Source organism: Dermacentor albipictus, chromosome 8 (assembly GCF_038994185.2).
Source record: "Dermacentor albipictus isolate Rhodes 1998 colony chromosome 8, USDA_Dalb.pri_finalv2, whole genome shotgun sequence".
NCBI classification, from domain to species: Eukaryota; Metazoa; Arthropoda; class Arachnida; order Ixodida; family Ixodidae; genus Dermacentor; species Dermacentor albipictus.
In genome coordinates this window covers 104,174,493-104,198,728 of record NC_091828.1, presented here as the reverse complement: position 1 = coordinate 104,198,728, position 24,236 = coordinate 104,174,493, and the positions used below count along the sequence as shown (strand labels likewise).

Below are 24,236 nucleotides of genomic sequence, written 5' to 3'. Positions count from 1 at the left end.
GCTTCCTTAGGCGGATATGAGCCATTGCTGACGATGACACTTTTTCTACCATTACACCGGACGACGCGTTGTATTTAAGCTCATCGGGGGTATGAGCCAGCTAAGGCTTCCACCTTAAAAGAGAGTTTAAGATAGCGTCCCCAAACGCTTGGGGCCCCAAAGAAATAGCGTCGAAGGCGCTGCGCATGCTCGAGACTCAAACTGCGTTTGGCTTTCGCGTCCGGCACGTTATTTCACTGATTTGAGCTGAAGCCCCAAAAGCTGCCCCAAAGGCTTTGCGTCAACAAATGTGGCGGCACCCACCGAAAAGACGGCACCTAGCACCAAACTGGGCTCGATTCGTGGTAACGCGTGAACTTTGCAAGCTAGGAGCAATGACTGCTGTTATCGCTTTCTCTCAACTAGCGTATCTTATGAAGATTGATTCATTATAGTCGAATACAACTTTAAAAAACAGCAGTTGGCAACCGAGACACACGAACCGCGTGGCGTTGTGTTACTCAGCTAACCAATCGCAGGAGCAAACAAAGTCGTCATATGACGTTTTCAAAATGGCGTCGTATTTGATACCGCGATTCAAAGACGGGACAAAAGAAGACACAAAGGGACACACACAGCGCTGTGTGTGTCCCTTTGTGTCGTCTTTTGTCCCGTCTTTCAATCGCGCTACCATAACCCCCTTGAAGATGCATTACCAACAAGCCCAAATTGCAACCCTCGCGAACTGTACTTGATACCTCCAGAGCGTCTACTCTCCTTGAATAGTCTTTTCATCGGCGGAAGCGATGAGCTGTGCAACAGACATCGACAAAGTGTGTGGAGTCTGAGCATTTTACTCTTCTAAATCCGCGGTACAATTAGTTTCACTGCTTGAGCCCATTTTACTCATGAAACTGCTTACAGACGGCGTTGATTTCAAATTCAATTTCATGGTCATGGCTCGTACGCCTTACACGGCTCAACTTGCCTGGTGAAGGCACGTAAACTTGGTTACTCAATACTATGCGCAACTATTTGCTTGCTGCTAGTGCAATAACCTCTAAATTGGAATTAAACGCAGAAACAGGAATGGTCAATATTAATCTCACAATAAAATGGTATATTTAATTATTTATAATAGTTTTTTTTTGACGCCGTAGCGGCACTGAAAGCACAAAAAGCTATGCGCTAGCGCAAAGCTACAGTGTACTATAGTCGGATACAACTGAAGTCTGCAGTGAAGCCCTGCCCACGCCCTCATAACCGCCAGCCACTGTTGCTCGGCGAGACTGCAAATAGTTCATATTTGAAACTTTCCCCATTGCATAAATAAGGCGCTAGCCACAAAAAATATATATCAGCGCGTAATTTTGTACGTTTTCATTCGTATAGTATAGTGGAACGGTGAAAGCCTAATTCTTTCTTGAAAAGAAATAAAACGTATGCTTTGCTGCATCTATTCTCAAGTTTCACTTCAGTTGGCAGTGCAGTTTAATGACTAAAACGGGGTCAGCAGTGAAATTAACTGCACCGCGGACTTTTGAAGATTGAAATGGTCAGACTCTATGCACTTTGTCCATGTCTGTTGCACACCTCCTCGCTTGCCCCGACGAAAACTTTTCAATAGCAGACGCTCCAGGTATCAAGTATGACGCCATTTTGAAATGGTCTCATGATAATTTTATTTGCTTCTGTTATTGGCTAGATGGTGGAGCCGATCGGATAACGACTAGACGATGCGCAGAGGCCGCTCTGTTCGCATATTCTGCTGCAGACTGACACGATGTCGCGGCTTGACATGTCGCCAGTCGCTCGATCTGCAGCCCACAACGTAAACAGAAAACTGTGCTCGCGAAAAGAAAGCTCGAGATCAACATTGACCGGCGCAGCTCACGTCAACACGGAGAAGGTTGAAACGCAAGCAGACGACACTTGCTGTGTGCCGCAAGTGTTTGAGTGTAGCGATTAATTGTCGTTGTGTATGCTCTTTCTGTGACATTTTATAGAAACAAGTTTACGAGCATTGCAACTATTACGAAGAACATTCGTTGATCGTAAAGCTCGAAACAATTAACGGTCACGCCACCTAGGGAGTCAATCGGGTACCTCCCCAAATCAATGCTTTCCCTAAAGTGACACCAGCTGGGCTGAAAACTCGGGAGAGTGGCATCACTTCGATCGGTAGCTATTCACTTCTTTAAAACCTAATAAATTACATGCTTTACGCGGACTGCTTAAATGCATTCCTTAATGATCAGAAGGACCTACCCTAATGACTCAGTAGCACTTTCCAGAATCGTCAAAATCATTCCAGGGTCCCTTTATTGTTATTTTCATCAGCATTTCTCCTACTCTTGTCACTAATTATTTTAATTTTCTTATGCTTCGACTTTGTTAATAGAGCGGTCTTCTTCGTTGTTCTTTTATTCGCTACTCAATACCTTGGAATAGGTTTGTATCACTTTTCAGTTATGCACTATTAGTGCATTTCCTGACGTCTGTATAACTGAATCGAGCCTTTTTTTCTTTCATGTAAATCAGTCTTAGATCTCGCTTTATATATCTGCAGTAGCCTACAACTCATTCGGCTAGCTTCCAACTCACAATAGTTATTCTGCCGGTTTACACCTCCGGCAAACAGGTTCTTCTTCATCATTATCACCATCACTGCAAACATCATTATCATCATCATCACCATCATAGCACTTATACGCCAACATGCGTCTCTCCGCAGGCCCGCTGGACCCGAAGAATGGATGCTCTGGCGTCACACTATACATTTCTTCCCTACGTTGTCCCCAGAATTATGTGTTTATCATTCGTGTGTTCCCTATGACGCCGCGAAGTACCTGGCGCGTCACGTGGGCATGAGAACATGGCCGGGCGTGCTTGATGGAAGATAGGGAAGATAAAACGAGAATTTAGATTTACGATGGAACTTGCGAATAGTTGCGATCAGCTCAGACGAGCGGGTCAACGTAAGTGCTCCAACCATCGCTGCGTGTTTTGGAGTAAACACTTTACTCAAACCAAGAACATCTGAGATCACCACAAGAAACATGTGGAGGGATGACAAATGCGGCAGTGAAGGCCTTTCGTTGGAAAGTGGTTCGAGACCGAAAGGGTCGCATCGTGAACACCCACAAGTTGCTGACTTCGTGAATTTGTCATTATTAATTATATTTTTAAAAATATGAAATTGTGTAAAATTATATTGTATAATGTTCGTTAGTTAATTTTCTGATTTCATCCTCGTCGTTGCTGTAGTCATCATCAGAATACGTGAAGCTATACCAATGGAAATCCACGCGGTTTCCTCTGGCAGACAGCCTCGCTGTTAGCGAAAAAAAAAAATTTGTTTTAGTGCGGAGATGGAACCCACGGCACCACCGCGCTTTTTAGCCTAGCTGCACACTCTTTTCTCATCTGTACTTTGACGATTTAGTCTTCGTAACAATATTCATGTAGAAAATTAAAACGAGAAGCACGATTACTGATTCTCGTGCTAAGGTCGACGAAGAAGAAGTAGTCTACAGGGCGTTGGTGGTGGAGTCTGAGCGTCAAGAACAACAGTCACGGCAGAAGCGAGAACAAGACTCAACAAGTACAAGAGTAAGCTAGAAACATCGACTGGCGTCTCTGGTGAGTGCCACACCCGTGTATGTTCGTGAAAGGCTCGAACCGCTGAACAAAGGAGAGTGGCGAGTGTAAGCTAAATCCGATGGCGTCTTCGGATGGTCTCTGTGATCCCCGCGAATGCGAGCCGGCCGATTTCTGAGGCCACTGTGCCTTCAAGTGGAGATCTCTTGCGTCAACCGAGCTGCGAGCTCATTCGCCTCACGTCACGAGGCAAGTCATACGTAAATTCTGAGCACTTGCACTGACAAGGCATATCATTTAACCTGTACCATTCTACCTTATGGCACATTCGAATGCTCCTTTTTCGGGCAGCCCTGCGAACAATCAGTGGTCCTTTAAATAGGTAAGCATTATCGTGGCAATAAAACTATCATGGCGCGTTACGATAGTGTTAACAGCCACGTCAATAATGTGACTATAAAGTCATTATTGTCTGTAGTTCAGCTTCATTGTCATTTTACGCGACCATGGAAACGCTTTGGAAGCACTCTCAAAGGTCTGGTCTAATCTGCCATTAATGTGCACAATTGCCTGCTATACCCATTTGCTGGTTGGTCTCAACGTCGTTTTAATAGCCGCACGAGAAGCTTACGCTATTCTTTCGCTCTGGGGGATCGCGAGGTGGCCATCGGCGACAAAATAAAGCACAAGCTCCGAGTGCCTAGCTCTGTGTCACCAGTGTAAGGCTAGCTACCCGCGGTGCAGTCTGCAGTGAATGCATGCCAATAGTCGGAGCACAAAACACGATGCACTAGCGTAGAGTGAACGATGACAAAATTGCATGGACCGCGAACTGGACGGGAATACCTGCCGCGTACGTGAGAAGGTGAGGGAGAGAATGCTTCACGTCAGATTCAAACATCGCTTCCCAACAGCCTTAGTGGCTAAGACAAGCCGGACGGCGAAGAAAGTCCGGGGACCGAGCCAATTAGTCCACCTCTTTAATGGTAAATTGTTGGAATAGCTTAAATACCATGCCTCAAGACGCATTATCGCTATGAAGGCATGCGCATGATCGATTTTGGAAGAGCTACCCATCTGTCCTTCCAGGTACAATGGCAGGCGGTGACCCAAAGGCAGTTCCCGATGACTACTGGTCGGGCAGACTCGTTGAATCTGTTCGACGTCGGCTTGGCAGACATCCAAGGAATAAAGGGCTTCTTCTCGGGTCATGCCGTTGACCACGCATCACCTTGCACTGCGACCGAGGACCGAGCGTGTCACATCGTTCGACACCTCAGTGTGTGGAACGAAGTGCTCTCGCAGGCCAAGCTCGAACTGAGAGAAACCCCGCGTACTCGCAGCGGGCTGACCGTAGCGAGCATCGACTGCCCGTACATGAGGGACCACTCGCTGGACACACTGCACCGGGTCGCCACGCTGCTGCACTGCCTCGTCAAGAAGCATCACTGCGTGACGCATGTGGACGTCACGATGGGCAGGCTCAACTTGTACGACGAGCTGCTGTGCGACGCCCTCCGCGGAAACCAATTCGTCGAGTCGCTCAAGTTGCGGGACTCGTACGGCCGGGGCATCGGTCCTGACCGTATCTTCTGCGCGGTCCTGCCGACCCTGCCAAACTTGAAGCACTTCGAGTGCACCAGTAATGCGGAGTGCCGACGCTCTTTTCTGGACGAACTGACGTCCCTTTTGCTGACGACGAGGTCGCTCACGTCTCTCCATCTTCCTAATTTGTACATGAAACGTAAGGAAGCAGAGGCATTCTTGACTGCGATCACGGCGTGCTCAACCCTGAAAGAACTCTCTTTGAACACTGCAGTCGTGGCCTCCTCTCAAGAAGGAATGTGTGCCACTTTCGCGGAGTACCTGAAGAGTTCGACTGCCTTAACGACGCTAAGCTTTGTGGGAGAGCGCTCTTTTTTCCGCACCTCTATGCAGTTGATACTGCGAGGACTCGTGGAAAACAAAACCATCACCAGACTGGACTTCAGGAAGGCGTTGGTGCTGGAGCACTGCGTCGAAGAAGTATCTAACATCTTCGCAAAGAATAAGACGCTGCGCAGTATTCACATTGTTCATTGCCGTCTTCAACAGCACCACACAGGTGCTTTTGTTTGGGATGGCTGGCTGACGGCTCTCACGGAGAATGAGACGCTGCAAGAACTTACGCTGCCCTTGCACATCTGGCGACCCCAGAAGTGGGCTCTCTTCTTCAGAGCGCTTTCGGCGAAGCACAGTCTGAAGCACGTGGTCATAGATGGGGACTCCGCGAGCGCCGTAGTCCTGCAAGAAGTCTGCGAAGCCCTTCGAGAAAGTGGCGCCGAGGAGAAGGTCGTTTTCTAGCCACACTTGGGGGTTGCCTGCTATCGGTACGCTCTCCATTTACTCAGGTACCATTGTTTTCGCGACGTCATAGCCGGGCAGGATACCAGCGATGCTCCGCCGCTTGGCAGGCTCCTGCACCAGCTGTGTTCGCTGAACCACGTGACATCGCTGACTGTGACTATTGATCCTGGCAGACACAGTGAGAACCTGTCGTCTGCTCTCACAGACTATGTTGGAACAACCACCACGCTCCAGATACTGCGATTGATCTCGATGCCTCTCGCCTACTCGGCGAATGAAACTGACCTAGATTGGACGGCCGTGGTTGAGTCGTTTTCAAGGAACAGCAGCTTTGCAGAGCTGTACGTCAGCGCCACATGCATGTCTGAGGACGACTCTGAGTGCATGGCTGATGTGGTCAAGCACAGCGAAAACATACGAAGGTTCTCGGTTTCGGTACGAAGGGGCTGGAACTGGGCGGCGTTCGTGAGTCGCTTGTCCGACGGCATATGTCGCAACTACAGCCTCCTAAGAGTCGATGTTCCTGGCTACATGAACAAGGACTCGTTTGCCATTTGGGACACGGCCCGGAGGAACTCCCGCCTGGTGGCCACTGCTTCGCAATTCCTCGCTGGAGCTAATCCTGACAAGTAAGTACCAGTAATGAAACTGCAGCACTTAGACACAAATACTCGCAAGACTCGTGTCGGGAACAATAGCGCGTGCTCTTATTCGTTTCTTGAATTTTGATCATTTCTTTTAGATCTGCCTTTAACCTTGCAATGTCCGAAAAATCCCGCCGTTCTTATTAAGACTGCTCGTTGGCTTATCCACTGTCGCTTATAGCATTCGCTTTCAGCCGGCATAGCAGCTGCTTCGAAAGAAATGTGAACAATCTCTTGAAACTGCCCTAATGAGGTCGCGACCTCATCCTCGGTTGGGCTAAAGGGATCTGAGATAAGCTAATCAAGTGCTTCAGGAAGTGATGCGTTTATTACTTTTTGAAGCATAACGCCTCAGCGTATCCACAAGATGGCGATATATATACCTTTCGATTTTTCATTATCTTGTCTTATCCTGAGCACAGCTTTCATTACGAACCTTGCAGAGGAGCTGCTCCAACAACTTCCTTCGTATGACTGCATCGGCTCTACCACGCCATAACACATGTTACCACTGCTATTGTATCGCGATGAAACCTTTTCTTCAGTTTAGCGACTTCGACTAGATGTAAACGTGTCCCGGCACGTATCGCGTTTTCGACAGGACCACTGCGGCGGCGCTGGAGCGGGTCCTGCGGCACCGAGCTCTTCTGGAGGAACTTGCCGAAGTCCAGTCCATCAGCGAGGACGAGGCAGTGGGCGCTCTCCGAGACGAAGTCAGGTCCTTCGAAGGCTTGCACGATTTCATGCGACTCGCAGGAGTCGTCAAGGAAAGGGTCACGTGTCATCGACGGGAAGACGGGCGCACGCAGCTCGACGACCTCAACGAGCACTGCTGGATCGCGATCCGGCGCTGCCTCGCGCTTGGTGACGTCGTGGACGAATGCGGCCAATCAGAGCCGAACCGCGTGTGACGTAAGCACGATGCTGCCCGTCGTTGTATTTTGTCTTAGAGACATATCATCTGCCCAGACGGACAGTCAAGAAGAAATAAAGAAGAGCGTGTTCGTCGTTATTTACAGGAGCCATCCACCGCGAAATGCCGTAACTCAAAAACAAAAAGCAGTCCAAAAGAGAAGTTCATGAATGCAATCTAACAAAACACATAAACACGTACTACTGTGGTTCTGGTGTGGCTAAAAGGCAAATTAGGTGACACTGCCTCTGATAGTGCACGCGGACGGGCCTCGATCGTCCTCAAACTTCGCGCTGGACAAACGGGGACAAAGAAAGATGCACAAGGGCTAGCGCAAAGTTTGACGATGAATCGATTCCAAGTTGGCCGGCTCACAGTGGAGCCTCGTCCAGTTATCGTCGCGTGAATCGTAAATGAAGTTTCGCTGAACAGAAGACGCGTGTAGCTCGTAACCCTTAAGCGCGCAGGTCATGTGACACCGGAGTTGGGCTATCTAACGCATATATACGTATATATACCGTATATATATAACGTAATATGTGAGAATATTTCCGAGCCCGGAAAATGAGCATAACTCAACATTTTCTCGCGACTTCACCGCCCAGTGTGACATGTGTGTCAGGTATGCGATGAGTGTACAGCGAAGTACCAACTCTACCTTTCGATACGGACCTCTGACTGCAGGCTGCGATGAAACTTAGATTTCACTTTGATCCCGTGTTCAGATAACTGTATTCCGAAAGGCACAAGTAGTTGCCGCCGAAAGTGGTGCTTCAGCGGCAGACGTACACAGCATGTACTGGCGCGCAAAGTCATTAGTGTGCCCCTGTAATATACCAAAGGCAGTGCTGAAAAACAATCTCGGTGCTAACCATGTAGGCAAAACAGACGCCGATGCGAATGCCGAAAAAAGAAATCGCTGTGCGATTAGCCGCAACGCGAACATCGTGTATACAGTTTTTCGCTGTGAAATTCTGAAGTCATTTCATCAAAATTCATTTCTCAAACGGCGCAAACGGGACGAAAGACGCGGGAAAAAGCGATCAGTGCAGGGCGTGGACGGGCAAAGTGACATTTTTATTGGAAAATACAGCAAATGGGAACATAAAGTTCAGCAGTATGTTAAACTCCTGTAGCATGTGACAGTGAATGCCTGCTACACACTTGGTAAGCTTTGCATCGCTGTGTAGCTGCTTTCGCAGTTCGGCTTCTTCGGCTCGTTTTTCCGACGCTCCGCTGCGGCTAAGCGCGCTCGCATAGCGGGGTCAGACTCGCGCCGACGACCTTTCTCTTCAACTTTATGTTGCGTCCTCTCTGCAGGGGATTGAAACGCGTGCAGATCTGTGTGTTGTTTGGGTGATTTAAATGAATGCATGCAGTGCTCGCTTCAGTTTTCTGAGCGATAGCTGCCTCAGCCTTACGGGGGTATGAGCTGTCGCATTTTTTTTCCCTGCTTACGGGGGTATGAGACATTGAGAAGGTCAGGGTTGTTTTTTTGTGCCACTCGACTAGACGACGCTTTTCTGTGCGTTGTATGCGTGATTACAGTGTATATGCACTGTACGCCTCACATTGCCGAGTGCTTGTAGCCTCTGCGTTACGAGAGGGATAAGACATTGCATTTTTTTGCTTGCTTAGGGGGGTATGAGCCATTGTTTTGTACCATTATACCGGACGACGCGTTTTATTCAAGCTCATCGGCGGTATGAGCCAATTAAGGCTTCCGCCTTAATGGAGTTTTAGAATCGGGGCCCCATGAATGTTTCGAACCCCAAAGAAATAGCGTTGAAGGAACTGCGCATGCTCGAGGCTCAAACTGCGTTTGGCTTTCGCGTCCGGCACGTTATTTCACTGATTTCAGCTGAAGCCCCAAAAGCTGCCCCAAAGGCTTTGCGTCAACAAACGCGGCGGCACCCACCGAAAAGACGGCACCTAGCACCAAACTGTGCTCGATTCGTTGTAACGCGTGAAGTTTGCAAGCTAGGACCAATGACTACGGTTATCGCTTTCTCTCAACTAGCGTACCTTATCAAGACTGATTCGTTATAGTCAGATACAACTTAAAAAAAACAGCAGTTGGCAACCGAGGCACACGAAACGCGCGGCGTTGTATCTTGTAAGCTTTATTCGCTTACTAACCAAATTACGAATGATTTATTGTCTAAGCGGGTCTGAACGAGGGCTTAGAAATAAACGGACACAAAGAGACAGCGCTTTCTCTGTTTGTCTGCTTCTTTTTACGTCCTGGTTCAGTCGCGCTGGCACATTCTATCGTGGATTGAAACCAACAAGCCCACTTACATGTTAGACGATGTATTTGCGCGTGCAGGCAAACCGTGCAGGTCACGCCGTGGGCAGCCGCCGACGGAAAAGCACGCCCCCCTAACCCCCTCCTCCCGTCCTCTACTCAACTCCGGGCTGAGAGTGAGCCGCGTTCGACGGCTAACTCTCGCACGCTTTCGCTCTCACCCACAGCATACTTGGCGCGCCGCCGATTTCATCGACCTTGAAATTTATACGGAACCTCACGGCGTCGGCGACGGCAGAAATGCACCCGGAGGGTCCATGCAATTGATGTTGCAGTAAAGTAAACACAGTAGGGAGGTCAGCAAGTCATGTTTCGCAAAGCAGCCACGAGTAACGCTGTTGGCTGCGTGCATTATGTAGCCAAATGCGCGCACCACACTTTGAATCCTGGGGACAGCACGCCGTACGTGATTCCCAGTGTTGCTTGGTTTGGGGTATCGTTTTCAATGGCGCTCGCCGCTGTAGCTGGTGCCGCGTTCTCCGACTCATGGAGCTCGCTTCCTGCTCGCCACATGCGAGACATTCAGCTCTCCGCAATTGTACGTGGAGGCATTGACTCTGCTGCAACGGCAACATTTATCCCCTAGCGTTGGCGCGGTGGGCCCCGCGCTGCAACTTACGAGCGGAGCATTATGTAGAAGTGCAACCTATCGCAGGGGCTCTTTGTATCACCTTCCTCCCGCCTCCCAAAAGAAAGAGGGGAGGGAGGTAGATGAGATGTTGATCGTTTAAAAACTCCATTCATGTCCTTGCAAGGTGTAGTCTTTTCACTTTCATTGATATAGTAACTTGACCTTTTCTACATTTGATTAAAAAAACGAAAAATTTCAACGAGCAACCGCGGTAATGAAATTCAATTGCAAAGCTTAGACTGCCGCGCGGATGCTTCTTGCGCTTTTCCCAGCAGCAGTTTTGATAGTCACATGACGAGACTTTGAATTCCTCGCCGTCACTTCGAATGTCCACAGCACAAAACTCCGCAGAAGGACTCTTTTTTTTCTTTTCTAGTAAAACTTGATTTCTTCGGTGGTAATCAAAATCTTAGCGTAAAGTAAGTTCATCTCGAGTTTTCAAAAAATGCGGTACCGATATCAACATTAATGGGTGTTATTAGCATCTGTCCATCCGTTAACTTTCATAGGATAGGTCCACTGGCTCGTGACACCTCGAATAAATGTGCAGCCACGCTGCTTACATTGTGCAAATTTATTTTCGATGTGTGGATCTTGGAGGAACGAAACTGGGATATTAGGGCGCTCTGATGACACGCAGTTTTGCTGAAATGTTGTGTAGTGAGGAAATGTAACATGCGTGTATTCATGGCGCGCAATGGCAAGCATTGAAGACGAATGAGGTGGACAACACGAATGCCGTTGTCCTCGGTCTATTTACGTCCCTGTTTGCACACCTGCCGTCACAGACAACAAATCCCTGCCACATCGTTTTCTCATTCCAGGTATATTTATTTCTGTGTGTAATGTTGCGTAATGGCCAATGAAATTTAGTGGGGCATAGCGGCTAACAACCAACAACAATGAAATGTGCAGTAGGTTAAAACTCTTATTTATTATTCTTGATACGCGTGATCAAGTAAGCCTGCACGTAATTTTCGAGGCATCAATTATTTTGCACTCGAGGTTTTTTTTTTTTTCCAAGCATATCAGACTATCCGTCACTGTTCATGGAGCCGGCATCTAATACATGGGCTTGCACATGTAAATATATAAGACCTTCAAAGTGTATATAGGTGGATCCGGATTTTTCGAAATATAGTTTATGAGCATAACAATCTTTTCAGAAATGCTGCAAAACTCGCGATAAGCTTTCTTACCAGCACATGCCTTTTAGTACAATGTCTGCAACAACGAAGGACCTTAGCGCGCCATTAGCTTTGGCCACGTTTATCTAGCAAACCTAGCGCTGCCTAATGCGGGTGTTCCGGCTTGGCGCGCTTTCGGAGTTTTTCCTGCCGTGCCTACATTCGCGGACAACTCCGTGTGGCAGTTGAGGAAAAGCTACGGGGGCTCAGCTTCTGCACTCGTGTTAGCGCGCCAAGTACTCCGCCAGCGTTTGACGATGCTTTCGGTTGCTCGGGACAGACGCTGAATCGACGCACCTTCCACTTGCGGCGGTTTCGCGTTTGCCCAGACGCGGATGGGAAAAGCCGCAAGATAGGAAAACTTTTACATTCAGTGGCCTGTCTTGTCCTGTATAACGGCTGCTAATCAGATGCCTACGTTTCCTCTTCTCTTGCTTAAACTAACGTGAGTGAAAACACGGCGTTCTTTTCAGGATCGCTCCTTCCTGTGCGCGCTTCATTAGCTTTCCCTTCATTAGGTTTAGTTTAGCGTACGCTACACCATTGCGCGCCCTACAATATAGCGGTCAGTCACTGCGCATGCGTCAATGCGTGGTTTGCAGAGTTTGCGTGAAACATGGCGGTGGTCCTTGCTGCCCGCTTCGAATAGTATTCGGCGTTGCTTTTGTAAAATGCGCTTCGTTCGTACAGATGACTATAAATGGTTTTCGCTTGGTCTCAGGCCGCTTCGGCGACATAGTATTATGGATAACCTTGTGCTGTTTTCGAGATTGCTTCTAGTTTCGAACGAATCGAAGCGTAACGAAAGAAATGGATGTTTGGATGGAATTCATGCGCGTCGCCTTTGGAAAGGTGCGGTGAGTTGCTCCATCAAGCTCTTGCTATTATAGTGCTTGGTGTCCTACCTCAATGTTCGAGAAACATTCGAGATATCATCGCCACGTATTGCTACAGTCGTGAGATAGCCGCAACAAAGGCATATGGCCTCTGAGGTCCGGAGACCTCGCACAGCAACTAAAGCTGGAAAAAAACGTGTGCTGCTTAGTGTGCGCTATGCAATAGCATATCGCGTACGGTATAGTTGCGTATGCTAAAGTAAACCTGTCTATTATCATAGAATGTTTCCGCCAGCTCAGAAACACTGAGACAGCCCGGGTTGGGTCAACACCTTCTAGAGGGTTGGCCGCCCTTGCGTCGATTCGCCACTCACACGCTACTGGGACAAACCGGATGTGTTGCTTACGCGCTGGTTAGCCGCATGTCTGAGGCAACGTTAACTACTCGATGAGCAAATAAATATTCTGTGCACAAAAAGCTTATGGAATGGTCGAAAATCAGATGAAAATCACTGGGAAATTTCTGACACCACTATAGAAAAAGAAAAGGGTATGCGCAGGTCACCGTCACGAACATCGAAACCGATAGGAACGTCAGAGATTACACTATACAAACAATAAATGAAGAGGTTCTCAGTGACGTGATGGAAACCGCCAGATGGCGTCACGAGCGTTCGATTCATGAGCTATACGGAGTTCATATATCAGCCCAACGTTGGCTCGAGTCTGTTTGATAAAGCAACGCGATGCCTCACAGTTTGCCGTTTCCAACTTCACTGCCCATTATCAGCTTCAAATTATTCTCGAAGGACAAAACGCTGCAACAGGGAATGCATGACCGAGAAATGCGTCCGGTGTAAGTTGTCCTTCGCCAATTATGTGAATATCGTTGTATCATAGCAACGCAACAGCTTATGGTGACAGTCAGAACACATTGTAAACGCCAATTTTACTGGCTGAATGCGTCTGAATGGAGCGAATTCATGAGACACTTCAGAGGGAAGCGCACGAAGCTTTTGAGGAAGCCTTTTGATATCATACGTCGCAATATGGAAAAGTAATGATGCGAAAACTCGTAAAGAGTTGAATGTTACATCAAAGGGGAAAAAAAGGAGTGCGATACATCTGTAGAAAATAAGGACTTTGAAGCCATTGCCCTCAGTACCCCCTCCCGTTTCCTGAATAAGAGAAAGGGGGTAGGGGAGAGCACTGTCATCACAACGTTCAGTGCTTTTCTCCAGAGTGTCACTGTGTTTATTTTTTTTACTGGGTTTCAAAATCGTCACGTGTGGTTTCATCGTAAAGATTTGTTTTCCTCCATGCACGGCCGCCACTTTCTCGCCGCTGCCGCCGACGGGGCCTCAATTGTGTCCCAGTCGCCACGCGGAATCCTTCTCTCGTTGGAGCAGAAAAGAAGGTTGAGCATTAATTTTTAAGGTCAACAGTTTTCACTGAATAGTCGTCAAGAATAGCAGAGCATGCGCTTTGAAAGCGTGGCAAATGGGAAAGCACATGAAGCGGCGGTCCAGCGCACAAACAAGCTGAGTCCGTGCCAGTTCGTGAAAGTTATCACTGTGCTCTCACCACGTGCGGCTTCGCATCCACTTATTTCGTCGTGACTTGAATGAGACATTGTGACAGACGCCATTGGCTCGGGGTCTGAGATTTTTCAATAAGAACACAGGAGAAACGAGAACTGCGGCTGCTGCGTCCAAACAATAGTTACATATCGATTAATAATAAAACGTTCCTCGTTCGAACATTCCGTTCCTTCCCTCGTGAGGTACCCTGTGTCATTTTCGTTGCCTTAATTATTAGGCCAGTGCTGCATTCGATTAAGAAATTATTAAACCTCAGTGAGCAAGTGTGGCAATTGGAATTGTTCTGGCAAAGGGAAGACAGGTGTTCGCGCTTGTCTGCCAGCACGCGACATTGCCTCATGACGAGACCATCAACTTTTACGGCTGCGGCTTGGACTTTGGTTAAGTGCGCTTGAGTGCCAAGGGTCCACTTAACCTTCACATTGAGTTACATGAGCTGAAACACGGAAGAATTTTTTCTTCGTGTAAGACTTGATTTTTTGGTGGTAATTATATTGATATTTTGTCAAAACTCGAGATGGATTTTATAAGGTACCACTGTGACCATGCATAGGAATGGTTCGCATCTGTTCATAGTGGATTCGTCCTTGACATCAAGAATAAATATCCGACCTTAGTGCTTTCCTTCGTAAACTTTTTTTTATGCTTAGACCTAGGAGCCATGAAATAAGCAGCTGATGTATTAGGGTGCTCTGATGGCATGCAGTTCATGAAATATCGAACAATTAGTAACAGTAACATACCCATGTTCATGACACTTAAAGGCGGGCTCCAAAACATGGCAACAGAAGAAAAAGACGGACAAAACAAACAGCATTGTCTTTGTTGTCCTCGTTCGAATTACGTCGCTGTTATCACTCCTGTGTTTACTTACAAAGAATCCCTGCCACATTGCTCCAGCATTTAGAGTACATTTATTTATACTATTCTAAACATATATTTTATTTGCATGATCTAGCAAGCCGTCACGCTGTCTTTGAGGTATAGTTATTATAATTTCCCACTTTCATGCAATCTTACTATTGATCATTTATGAGCTAGTACTGGCACCGCCAATGGAGCCAAGAATTTATAGATTCGCTCCCACACGCCACGTTACACATCCTTCAAAGTGAATATGGCGGTTCCCTTTGTTTTTGAATGCATGTTCTACTACCATAACAAACTTTTGAGAGCGACTGCACAGATAATGAGAAATTTTCCTTCTCAGCACATGCCTTTTAATCTATTTTCTGCAACAGCAAAGAAACCTAAGTGCGACTTTACAAGTACACGTGCTTATCTAATGAACGTAGCACTCGCTTATGCGGCTATCCCTGCTTGGCATCCTTTCGGTAACTGCCATGAAGCTCCATATGAAATAGTCGAAATTCCATGCAAATCTGCAGCGAGATGACGGTCAACCTTCTAGAAGAAATAGTTGAGAAGGTGCCAAACAGAAACACTGAAACCGGTGAGATTATGACATATTAGGCTATAGAAACAATAGATGAGGAGTTCGTCAGCGACGGGATGGAAACCAGCAGAGAACGTTACGAGCGCTGGACCGAAGAGCAGCACGTAGTTTATATGTGAGCCCAACGTTAGTTAGCTCGAGCCTTGACATCGTGATGGTTCCCGAAGCAACCACGACGCCTCACATTTTGCCGTTTTCGCGTTGCACCAGTGATCACTATCAGCGTGAAATCCTTCTCAAAAATTACAACGCTAGGTCAAGGGATGTATAGACTAACTTTTTTTTCCTAAATCGTCTTTCGCCAATTATGTGGTTTTCCGTGTAACGTGGCAACGCATCTCCTTACGGCGAAAGTGAGAACACATTGCGAATGCCAGTTTTACCGGTTGACTGCGTCTGAATGAAGCGAACTCAAGAAACATTCAGAACGGGAAACCTTTTGATATGGAACGCCGCCTATGGCCAGTCAGTTCTCAGGAAACCCACAAAGATGTGAAAGTTTCGTCAAAGAAAAATAAAAGTGGCACTACATGGACTTTAGTCCAAATCTATCAAAAAATTTTGGAGACCCCCAGCGGCTTTATCCGAAAGAGGCCTTCAATGTTGAAGCGAAGTTTGCCTTCCTCAGAGCAGGGAACCATCAACGAACAATTTTCTGAATCGGTCGCTCTAGCATTTCAGCAAGCAGGAGTCTAGCAGATTGCAAGGCGAGGCCAAATTGATGGGCAACCTGAAGCTCTGAGACACCGAAGACGAGAACTTAATTCGGGGAAAACGTGCGAAGTAAAGGAATCTTCATAAAAGAGGACGGAACTGGAAAGAAATCATTTGCATTTCGTCTTCCGCTTCATGTTGTGTACAGTAAAGGCGGATGTCAATTTTACGTACCTCCTAATATTGAAGCACCCGTTGAAAGAACGTAAGATGGGTGGCTTAAGGGAAAAGTATCGGTACTTACCATTCAAGCCTAACCACATTGCAAAGTGCCAGTACAATTAAACGGTGTAAGGGAAGTGTCTAGAAAACTAGCGAACAATACTTTTTAAGAAGAGTTTAAGTCAAATTTCATGCATACATGCGAATAAACATCATTGTAAGCGTAAATATTGGTATAGCAACAATATGGTTTCAGACCATGTTACTATAACCATTCCGTAGTGGTGGTTATCAGTAACCGACATCAGTTTTAGAAGAAAAAACACTATAAGTTACATACACCCGTGGGATGAAGCAAGAATCCCAGGCATAATCAGCTCCGTGGCATAGTAGTAGTGGTATTGCAGAGTTGCCAACAGCGTCCACCTCGTGAGACGCTGTTCGCGTTTCACTGGTGGGACTGCTCAGTAAGGGTGTCCTATCCGCTGACGCTGGAAAGCATGCACCCTATGCTCGGTGTTCTCAGCCGGAGCGTTGGTGCCGGCTTAAACAGAAGCGAAAAAAAAATTGGAGGCTTATCAAAGTTGAGCCCAGTGGATGCGAAGCATCCACTGGGCTTAACCTTAGCATATCCTTAGCGTTTGGAGGCATCTTGACCGCATACACGCCCGGCGCAAAGACGCTGGCGCGGTTGCGGGCACAGAGACTGACGCGACGGCAGGCGCGCGCCGCTTCATCCCTGGCCTGACGTCACATATCACGTGATGCAGCAATGGTGGCGCCGCCGCCGCGTCGCGTGCGACAGCGCGAACCGAAGCGTGGAGGCCTCCGCCGGGCGACGTCCGACGGCGCGATGAGGCCCCATCTGCTGCCTGTGTTACGTCATCACGTGACGTCATGTCAAGTGACCCCACTTCATGGTCAATGGTGGCCACCACCGGGCGTCGCGCGAAGGCCCGAAACCTACGTTAATATGCTTCGCATAAAAGAAAGATGCGTCAGACACCGAAATAGGAAAACAAAGCGGACGCTTAAGCTTCGCCTTCAAGAGTGGAACGCGATAGCGTTCCCGTCGACCCGCCAAGGGGTGTAAGACAATGGGCTACAGGGCAGGGACTACGCGCCCCGCATTGGACGCGGTGAGCGTCGAGCAAAGCAGCGTTCGGCGCGGCAACGAAATGTGCGCCTGAGCAAGAGACGCACGCCTTAGAAACAGCTCGTTTCTAAGGCAACACCGCATTCACTAGAGGCGCTTTTGTACCGCTGTGAAACATCGTACTCGTGGCTCAGTGGTAGCGTCTCCGTCCCACACTTCGGAGACCCTGGTTCGATTCCCACCCAGCCCGTCTTGCAAGAGTTGAGCCAAAGCCACTTCTCCTCTGTCGTGACGTCACGGTGTCACGTGGTTTCAAGGCGACACCGCCGCGCCTGAGGAGCTGGGTTGAGCTCTCGTAATATGCTTCGCGTAAAACACGAGCGTACACCCCCGAAGCTGATTGTGGATATGCAGCGATAGGATCCAGTTATACCTGCGGAGACACAGCGGTAATGACGCTTAATAGTTAGCATTATTGGCTGAGGCTGTGAGTCGTGTGCTTCTGTGAGGTTTAAGTGCTCCAATTTTTGTGACACATTGTAAATTACGTTAATTGCTTTCAAGAGCACGTTTCGGGCATTGGCGTATCCGGATCGGTCCATAGAGTCGCAGTCTATACCCCCGCGGTTACATAATGGTTGTGGTGTTGGGCTGCCAGGCACGAGGTCTCGGGATCGAATCTCGGGCGCAGCGGCCGCATTTCGATAGGAAAGATATGTGGAAACACACGTGTACTTGCATTTATGTGCACTCTAAAGAACCCCTGGAGGTCCAAATTATTCCGCAGTACTCTACTAGCGCGAGCCGCATAATCAAATTGTTGTCTTGGCATTTTAAAGTCAATAATTTATTTTAATGACGCCTCAACCTGTGAGTGCGCTCTTGCCGAAATGAATCCAGGTTACTCAGATTATTCAGTCGACGTAAAATTGCGAAAAAGCAAGCATAAAGCAAAAAAGAAAAACACTTGGCCTGCAGAATATGCCTTCAGACTCGCATAATCCAACCCTGTCTCACTGTCGAATGCAACTCTGCTTTTCGAATGCACTTCAGTGGCCAGAGACTCCGTTGACGCGGCACGATATGAAGTGCCTACATCAAAGGCAAGCAGTCATTAACCACTATTTAGCTCGGGCGGAATTCCGTCTCCGCCTATTCAAATATTTGCAAAACGCAGAAATGCTTTACTGAGATAAACTCAAGGCTTATTTTTACTAAATTATGCGCATTTGTGACAGGAAGCTAAGTTCTGGTGTTTATTGGTGCGGATGCAATGTTGAGAGTCAGATTTATATTATTTGCGGGAAATCGCTAAGCTTGAAAGCAAATAGAAGCACGAATACTACAACTCCCTATCTTTCTACCAGAACAACTACCGCAGTTTTGTAAATTGCACCCGTTAGAACACCCAAAACAGAAAACTTTTAACCAAGAATTTATATCTCGGGTAATTGTACAGTGGTATAAGAGTAGTGTGTAATAGTATTGTATAATAGTATTGTATAAAAGTCTATAACAGCTGTGTCTTACCAGTACTTACGGGGCAGAAACCTGGAGGCTTACGAAAAGGGTTCTACTTAAATTGAGGACGACGCAACGAGCTATGGAAAGAAGAATGATAGGTGTAACGTTAAGGTATAAGAAAAGAGCAGATTGGGTCAGGGAAAAACGCGAGTTAATGATATCTTGGTTGAAATCAAGGAAAAGAAACGGGCATGGGCAGGACACGTAATGAGAAGGAAAGATAACCGATGGTCATTAAGAGTTAGGAATTGATTCCAAGGGAAGGGAAGCGTAGCAGAGGGCGGCAGAAAGTTGGGTTGGCGAATGAGATTAAGAAGTTTGCAGGGAAAACATGGCCACAATTAGTACATGACCGGGGTAGTTGGAGAAGTGTGGGAGAGGCCGTTGCCCTGCAGTGGGCGTAACCAGGCTGATAATGATGATGATGAAATTGTGTTATTTACAATAGAACGAAAAGCAACGAGAGAGGTAATTATGGCCTGCAATTAAAACCTGTAAATCTGACAGCATCGTACATTACGCATGGTATGAAAGTTGGGTTCATCGAAACTATTTTTTTCCAAGATATGCAGAGCCGCTTATAGCAATGTGATGACGGAAAGTTCGGCTTGCTGGTAGGGATTTACGTTAGAAAAAGGCAGGTGTTCCGACGCAGACACAAGTAAGGGAAAGCGGACTTCACAATCACTCGCATAACCGGAAGATTACGCATTAACGGAAAGGACGGTCGGCACAAACCTTATCTGCGCATGCTCAGGAATGACCGCTCACATACGCGAGATTGAGTCGCATTCGATGGCTCACTCTCGCATACTTTCACTCGCACCTACAGCATAGCGCCCGCGGCGGCAATTTTTTCGCCCTTCAACTTTATACCGAACCTCACGGCAACGGCAGAAATACGTCTGGAGTCTCTACAGAATTGATACCGTAATAAAAGAAACCTGGATGGGAATATTACGTTAGGCAGTTAGCGTTCGCAAAGCGGCCTCGACTATACATGTTAGCTTCATGCTTTCTGTAGGCAAATGCGCACACCAGACGTGGAATCCTGGGGACAGCACGCAGTCGGTGACACCGCCCGTTGCTTGGTTCGTGTGGATCAGTTACAATAGCGTTCGCCGCTGTAGTTGGCGCCGCCTTCTGCGGCTCGTGCCACTCGCTTCCTGCTCGCCACATTTGAGACCTTTAGCTCTCCGCCTTTGTAACTGGAAGCTCTGACGCAATTGCAACGACAACGTTTATACCTGAACACTTGCCCGGTCTGCCGAGCTCTGTCATTTTTGGGACGTTCAACCGAACACACTCGCTCTCTGTATTGCTTCCCCCAGAAAAAACAAGGGTGGGGGAAAGAACGCTTCCATTACGAGGTGCACGTGGAGCTTTTCCCCTGGTTTTTACTGTTTTTACTAGGTTTTAAGATCGTCACGTGATGCTTTCTCGCGAAGACCCCCCCCCCCTTTTTTTTTCCTTCAAGCATTGCGGCCACATTCTCGTCGCTGCCCCAGATGAAGCCGAATTGTTTAGCACGGACCACGTGACACTGCTCTGGTTAGAATAAAGAAGGTTGCACCTGACGTAATCAAGTTCAGAGACTTTAACAACATACTCGTTAGGAATAATAGAGCACGCCCTCTTTAAAGCGAGGCAAATGAAGACAGTTAAAGCGGTATTCTAGTTAACAAACAAGCTGACTACATGTGTGTTCATGAAAGTCATCAGTGTATCCTCCTCTTGTGCAGCTTCACACCCACTTATTTCGTTGTGTTTTGAATGCGAAGTTTTGTCTTACGCGACTGGCTAGTGCTTCGGTATAATTACGACAAAAACGCACGAAAAACAAAGCATTGCAGCTACTGCACCTAAATAATAGGAACATCTCAATGAAAGATAAATCATTGATCGTTGCATACTTCCTTTCCTCTCTGTGCAAGGTGTAGCGCGTCATTTTCGTTTTTTTTATTAATATGGCCATTGCTACATTCCATCAAAAAATTACGAAACACCAAGAAGCGATTGCGGCAATTCTAGATGCTTTTGCAAAGCCTAGACAGATAGCATAGGCTTTTCACGCTTGTGTACAAGACCCTGAGATTACCTCATGACGAGACTTTGAATTTCTCATCATCACATCGAGTTGCCGGAGGTGAAACTCGACAGCAATGCGGTTTCTTTTCGAGTACAGCTATATTTCTTCCTCGTAAATCAATATGTTAGTCCAAAGTAAATCCATCTCAAGCAATCAATGAATGCGGTACAGACGTGAACTTGAATTGAGATTATTCGCATATGTGCATCGATTAACTTTCCGTTGCATAGGTGCATTGGTTACTGACATTAAGAAGAAATATGGAGCCATGCTGCTTCCTTTAGCAAAATTGATTTCATGATCAGGTTCTTGAAGCCATGAAACTTTCGTGTGAACGCGCTCTGATGAGATGCAGTTATGCTGAAATGCTGTGCAGTGAGGAAATTTAATATCCGTGTGTTCATGGCGCGGAAAAGCAAGCTTGCAACAAGAATGAGCTGGACAATACAAACGCCGTTGTTCTTGTCGTACTCGCTCCATTTGCATCCCGGTTTGAACACCTCCCTTTACAGGCAATGAAGCCCCGCAACATTGATTTTTCATTTTAGGTATATTTATTTCTGCGTTCAATGTTGCATAATTGCCGACAAAACTTAGTGCCGAATAGCTGTGATCAAGCATCAACAATTAAATGTACACAAGGGTCCCCCCCCCCCCAACCATATATTTACCATACTTTATACATGTCATCAAGTAAGCCTACACGTTGTCATCGAGGCATCATTATTTTCCTATTCTTGGAATTTGTCATCCACAGGGCATGACCTATCGCACCGTCACTTGAGCCAACTTTAACAGTTGCGCTCGCACATGACATTAGATACGAACTTCAAAGCGACCATGGCTACATACGCATTTTTCAATAAAATTTTATTTATCTTACGGGCTTTCAAGATAGACTGCGAAGTTATTAACAAGCTTTGTTATCAGCAAACGTTTTTTTTTAATCTAATGTCTGCAGCAGCGAAGGAGCATGAAGGCGCCTTCAGCATTAGCCACATTTATCCAGTAACTGTAGCACTCGGTTATGCGGTTACCCGGGCGTGGCAGCCTTTCCGTTTTTGCCAGGGTGGGCTAGAAACATTGAAGCAGCCGGGGTTGGGTCAACACCTCCTTGAGGGTTGGACGCCCTTATGGCGATCCCCAGTGGCAGACAAGTGACACGAGCGTGGTGGGCTGCTTGAACACTGCTTTGGCGGAAGCCTGAGGCGACGTTAGCTACCCGATGAGCAAATAACCATTCTGTGCACAAAAACGCTATGGTATCGTCGGAAATGACGTGAAAATCTCCGGGAAATGGCTGACAACACTCCAGAAAAGAATGCTATTGCGGAGGTCCAAGTCGAGAACGATGAAATATGCGTGAATGTCACGCCGCGTGGCGCCATCTCTCGAAGGAGGCGGCGTAGAAACCGCGCCGCGGAACTCACGGACCGCTGGCTTTGCAAAAAACACAGTGCAACTCTGTCTCAGCGCGAGAAGACGACAATCAAGTGCATGGTGCACTGCATCTGCCTTTTCAACGTCGCCATTGAAGATGACAAATTAGACTTCAGCGTGCAAGAAGTTACATCAGAATAGTCGCTAGGCGGGCTTGATGGTACGAACACATTTTTGGAAAACAGGGCGAATAACAGGACTTGACTACGAATAACGGGACTTGAATACTTGACCCATATGCAGTCTGTGCCTGTCTGCTAAAGCAGACAGGCAGTGCCTCTCTGCTAAAGTGATTACCAAAAGACCCCAGGGAAACCACATGACAACACAAAAAAGGTGGAGAGGCTATCCAATAAAATTTGCTATACAGACAGAGAGCGCCTGCAGTTACGAAGGCATGCGACCCGCTTATTGATTTCCAAGCACCGCAAAACAAATTCCGCCTCATTTTTACCGTGATTTACCGCCCACTGCCCTCTGCGTAAAATAATTTCAGGAAGCCCCAATCACGCTGCAGAAGCAACAGCCGTTACTGAGTGTGCAATATCAATTCCAAAACGCAACCACTGCACCGCTGGGCCTCAAGGCAATGAATGACCTGAGCACATGAAGCATCTTTGACGACGGCTCACGAAAGAGGCATACAACACAGCGCCTTTGTCACGTGCCTCTCTTGTGCGCCCTGTTCTTCGCGCTGTCCGCAAAAAAAAAAAAAAATTGAGCTGCACTGATATTGTGAACACACCATATTAAGTAATCGGAGACAGTATTTTACTTCTGATTTGGAGTTATATAAACCCTTTCTTTTGAAGGAAGGACAACGTTGTGATTCAACACACACCAGCGCTTCATACAAAGTGTGTTTACACACTTTGTGGCGATAGCTCGAATTCTAAGGTGCTCGGTGCGCTGTTCAGGTCTAATCCGTTCGGGTACTGTTCTGGGCAGTTCCTTACAAAATATTTTAAGAACGGTGCAACATTCGAGACCTAGAATAAAAAGTCACGATTGTCATGGTACACGACACTTCTGTTGACCTAACTTACTTATTTTTTTTCTTCCGTGATTCTAAAGTATCAACCGAGGGTCGATGCTAAGGAGGGGAAAGCTGACATACGCGGTTGCTCAAATTATTCGATGAATAAATGCTGATCTTACGTCTGTGTTTTCTCTCATTTCTCGTAATTTTTATTAGCATATTTCGTATTTTAATCGCATCGTATTCCACGGGCAATTAAGATTGGCCCCACCGGGTCACCGTGGCCGTCTTGCAACGTAGGGCACGCTCGTCGTATTCTTGAGAACTGTCTACAGCCATGCATCCGCATTGGCCGACTCTTCCATCATGAAGGTCGAACGTTGCTCGAAGACGTGGGTCTCCTGGCGGGCACGACAGGAGTTGGGCATTTGGAAGAGACTGAAAAAGAGTTTTACTTAAGTGCTTTTTGTGAGACGTGCCTCGCGAGCATCGGCCATCTCCTCGTCGTGGCTGGCGTGTACGTTTTGGATTGACGCGCGTCGGTACTCTCATTTGCATGTAGAAAGCACGGAGCCTCGGTGCGCTTCCGATTGCTGTCGTCAGCGTCGACATCTGTCTGTCATCGCGACGTCATGATTTTGGTACAAATCCCTGCATACTGAGATAACGCTCCACAGTAAAGCTTCGTCGAGGGCGGCCATTGAGCCAAAAGATCCCTGAGGCTGGCGCGC

General features: G+C 47.3%; 2 protein-coding genes across 3 annotated transcripts in view; both read left to right on the top strand.

Annotated features, from left to right (window-relative positions):
* Positions 1-24,236, top strand: part of LOC139048927 (uncharacterized) — a 166,996-nt gene that overhangs the window by 6,541 nt on the left and 136,219 nt on the right. The gene's annotated exons all lie outside the window — the stretch shown is intronic.
* Positions 3,498-7,682, top strand: LOC139048941 (NLR family CARD domain-containing protein 3-like). Its single transcript, XM_070523929.1, has 3 exons — positions 3,498-3,621; positions 4,669-6,554; positions 7,171-7,682. Exon 2 carries the CDS (start codon positions 4,705-4,707, stop codon positions 5,920-5,922), a length of 1,218 nt encoding a protein of 405 aa, XP_070380030.1. The 5' UTR covers positions 3,498-3,621; positions 4,669-4,704; the 3' UTR covers positions 5,923-6,554; positions 7,171-7,682.